The following is a 3,605-nucleotide window of genomic DNA, read 5'->3' as shown; positions in this document are numbered from 1 at the left end:
GTGGTCTTTCTTGAGATCCTTGTGTACTTTTTTGTGTGTTTTTCAGCTCTGTGCTTTTGTGGGCATGTGGTTGTGGTTTTATACTCATGAAGAGAGAGATCTGTTGATGGCCATGACTGCACAGAACACTGAGGCTTTTTGGGAATGTAATTAAGGTCATGAAGTTACTTATGTATTTTGTATTCCTGATTGTGCCTTTGACACTTTTGCTTTTCTTGATCATAGGTTGGACTTGCCAGACAGTTCCAAGCAGTTTCTGTTCCCCAAGGCAGTCAATCACGGCTGACTGGATAACTGACTACTGGATCGATGAACAGAAATTCACTGAGATGACATAGGGAGGGGCGTCAAGGACAATGGTGCAGAAAAAGAAAATCTGTCCTCGGTTACTTGATTATCTTGTGATCATTGGAGCCAGGTAATGTAAAAAAGTCTCAGCGCTGCTTTTGTATGGGCAGTAGGGTGGGGATAAATAGCCTAGCATCCATTGATGAAGCTTTGCTTGGTGCTGAGGAAGTGCTGTCTGGAATGCGTGCAGAATGCTATCATAATGGGAGCATCTACTTGGGCCAGAGCACTTTTTGAAAGATACTAGTGCAGCCAAAGTTTTTTAACTTGTGGTCTTTAGACTCCTTTTCAAGGGTCTGCAAAGAGTGACTAAGAAAAGCCAATTTATATATGACTGACTGGTAGCCTGTGTGTCTGAACTTCTTTGCTTCTACTGGCATCAGCATAGAGGGATTCACAAATTGAACATACTGAAAGCCACATGCAAGTAAAATACTAGTTGAGGTTACTTTTCTAGCTTTTGAAGTGTAGTCTGTAAACTCAGTTTAAAAAAAAAATAATCTGGAACTTGCCTTACTTGGCTGTTTCTCCCTCTAATACTCATTTATCCTCATAGGAATGACATGAATGCTTTCTTTTTTTAAAATCTTGTTAACTGTCAATAGATAAAATGTTATGCTTATTTACTTAAAGCATATATGAAATGTGGGGTTGATGTGTATGTTGTTTGTCAAATACACAGGTGCTCAGTAAATGTTATTTTTCTTTATTCAAAGTTTATGCAGGAACTTTCTGCCAGTCTATTTAATGGGTGTATTCCAAAGTCTATTTTACTTTCATTTCTAAATATCAGTGGTTTATGTGCATCAGCCTGTTGCTTTACCTCCTGCTTTCTTTCTATTGCACTTTGAGTGCAATATTTAAATAGGCTAAGTGGAGGAAATGACATAATCCTAAGTAATAATTATTTTTATTATTGTATTTTATGAACAGAATAATTTAATAGTTTAATTACTTCTTATTGTCTGTAGAAAAATAACCGAGTTTTCCATATCTGTGTCACCAACTAGGAAAAGAAGGAGGAAGAAATATTAACTGCCTCCTCCAGTGATGCTTAGTGTCTGATGTTCTCACTTAGAAATTTGCTAGCATGACTTCTGGACTCCTACGGTTCTCTTGCTTTTTGCTGGGCAGCGGTAGCTAGATTGCTAATGCTCAGAGGTCTGTTGTCTCATTAGGCACTTCAACAAATGCCTATGATAAGAGATGGAGCTGACTGAAGTAGCTTCTACTGCAAAGTCCTTAGAGCTCCATGTGGCCTTTACCATTACATCTTGTTATCCACTGTGCACAAATAGTAATGCCTTTTGGAAGTATCCCTTTTATTAGATGCAGATTTTCTAGATGTCTGAGAAGACTCTGTCTTTGTAGCTAATATTACTGCAAAGGCATGAACTGATGATATATTCACTGGTACTCTGTTCATGACTTTTTTTTAACCATTTACTGCCAAATAGACTCTCTAAACAGTACCAGCATTATTTGACATTTCTTCTTCAGCAGATGATGCATTAGTTGTGTCCACTAATATATAAAAGCTTTTTAGGGTTTCTTTTTTTTTTTCCAGTACTTACTTTTCAGTACAGTATTTCAGTACTTAACTGTACAGGCAGTATAAATTTTGTTACCAATTTATGCTTTATTATTAAAGCATTTTTACTTTTTCTTTAATGAAGTATTAGTTTGGGAGAATTAGTCAGCAGAGCTATTTACACCAGTGATTTTCTTTTGTAAATTACAAATATTCTGTTACTACTTGTTTGGGTTTTCTCACCTCTCAGATGAGAGAAAAGCAAGTGTCATTCGTATTTTGAAATGGGCAAATCTAAAGTATCAAGGTGAGAAAATGTCTTGTATGAGATCCCATAGGAGAGTGATGGTGGAGCCAGGTCTGCTACGTCCCATTTAGTAAACATGATGCTAAATGCCAATTACTTTAGAAAATGGTGAGAGATCAGACTTTAAGCAAAGGAGTTAAACCAAAGAGAGGTTGTTCTGGGGACATTTTTTTTTTTTTTTCCACTATGTGGATCTCATACTATTTCTCCTGCAGTTTTTCAGTAACTTTCATGGAAAAGTAGTGGTACGAAAATAGTTAATACCTTGAAAGAATCTGTTCTTCTGGTGGAAAATTAGGAATAAACAGTATTGCCTTTCTGTTTTTGTGTTCCATTAGTGATTTGTGGTACAAAGGTTGGTGAGCCACAGTGTTAAATAGGTCTGCATATTACTACCCAGCTTTTATAGTAACTTACGCTTCAAATCCAACTTGAAAATCAAACACATCAAACCATATGTATCTATGGTTGCTAAACTTTTTAATGAAAATTTTACAGGATGAGGTCTGTATCATTCCACCATTTGTCTGAGTTCTTTCCTAGTAAATTCTTGTTTTTCCCAGTTAGGAATCGATACTGGATTTTCTCATTTAATTTTTCATCTTGTTCATAAATGGCTGAAATCCAGGGGGTTTTCATCTGACTGTATATCTGGAGAGGGACAGTGTATTTCCTACCCAAGTATTGCCCAGAGACCTGTGTGGTTAAATTCATTTTGGAAATCAAAGTCAGGGAAACATGACAATATGATGTTCTCCTGGGAACAACATACTCCTGAAAGTCCTTTTCTCAGTCAAATTTGAACAGGCTCCTTGTTGGGCCTTGATAATGATGGTATAGACTTTTTTATTTAACCATTCTGCATTTGTGGCCTTGTGCTAGTGATTGAGCATTGTGGCTAGTGACTGAGAAGCTGCACTTTCCCTGGGTAGTAGTGGAGAGAAGAAACAAAGATGAAGCTGAGCCCACAGGCTCCTGACATCTTAGTAGGGAGATACCAAAGATTTTTATTGGCATTAGTCAACTATGTATGTTTTTTCTGTTTGCTTTTTTTGTAGGCAGCCAAGTAGTGATAGTGTTGCTCAGACTCCTGAACTGCTGCGACGTTACCCTCTAGAAGACCATGTGGACTTTCCTCTACCACCTGACGTTGTATTCTTCTGCCAGCCAGAAGGGTGCCTGAGCGTGCGGCAAAAACGCATGAGCTTCCGTGATGACACTTCCTTTGTCTTCACGCTCACAGACAAGGATACGGGTGTCATTCGCTATGGAATCTGTGTCAACTTCTACCGCTCCTTCCAGAAGCGAGTACCCAAGGAGAAGGGAGAAGGCACAGGGGGGCATCGAGCTCGGGAGGGACAGAAAATCCCCAAATCTGGGGATGCATCTGCACCCCAAGAGGAAGTGGGCACTGAGAGT

General features: G+C 38.5%; 1 protein-coding gene across 1 annotated transcript in view; it reads left to right on the top strand.

Annotated features, from left to right (window-relative positions):
• Positions 1-224: 224 nt before the first annotated feature.
• Positions 225-3,605, top strand: part of MADD (MAP-kinase activating death domain) — a 62,536-nt gene continuing 59,155 nt past the window's right edge. Inside the window, 2 exon segments of the mRNA XM_009329712.1 lie at positions 225-418; positions 3,245-3,604. Of these exon segments, the coding sequence (XP_009327987.1) occupies positions 357-418; positions 3,245-3,604 (422 nt within the window). The 5' untranslated portion in view covers positions 225-356.

Source organism: Pygoscelis adeliae, unplaced genomic scaffold (genome assembly GCF_000699105.1).
Source record: "Pygoscelis adeliae isolate BGI_AS28 unplaced genomic scaffold, ASM69910v1 Scaffold117, whole genome shotgun sequence".
Taxonomy (NCBI): Eukaryota; Metazoa; Chordata; class Aves; order Sphenisciformes; family Spheniscidae; genus Pygoscelis; species Pygoscelis adeliae.
Note: the sequence above shows the minus strand (reverse complement) of the source record. Positions and strands in the feature narration are given on the sequence as shown.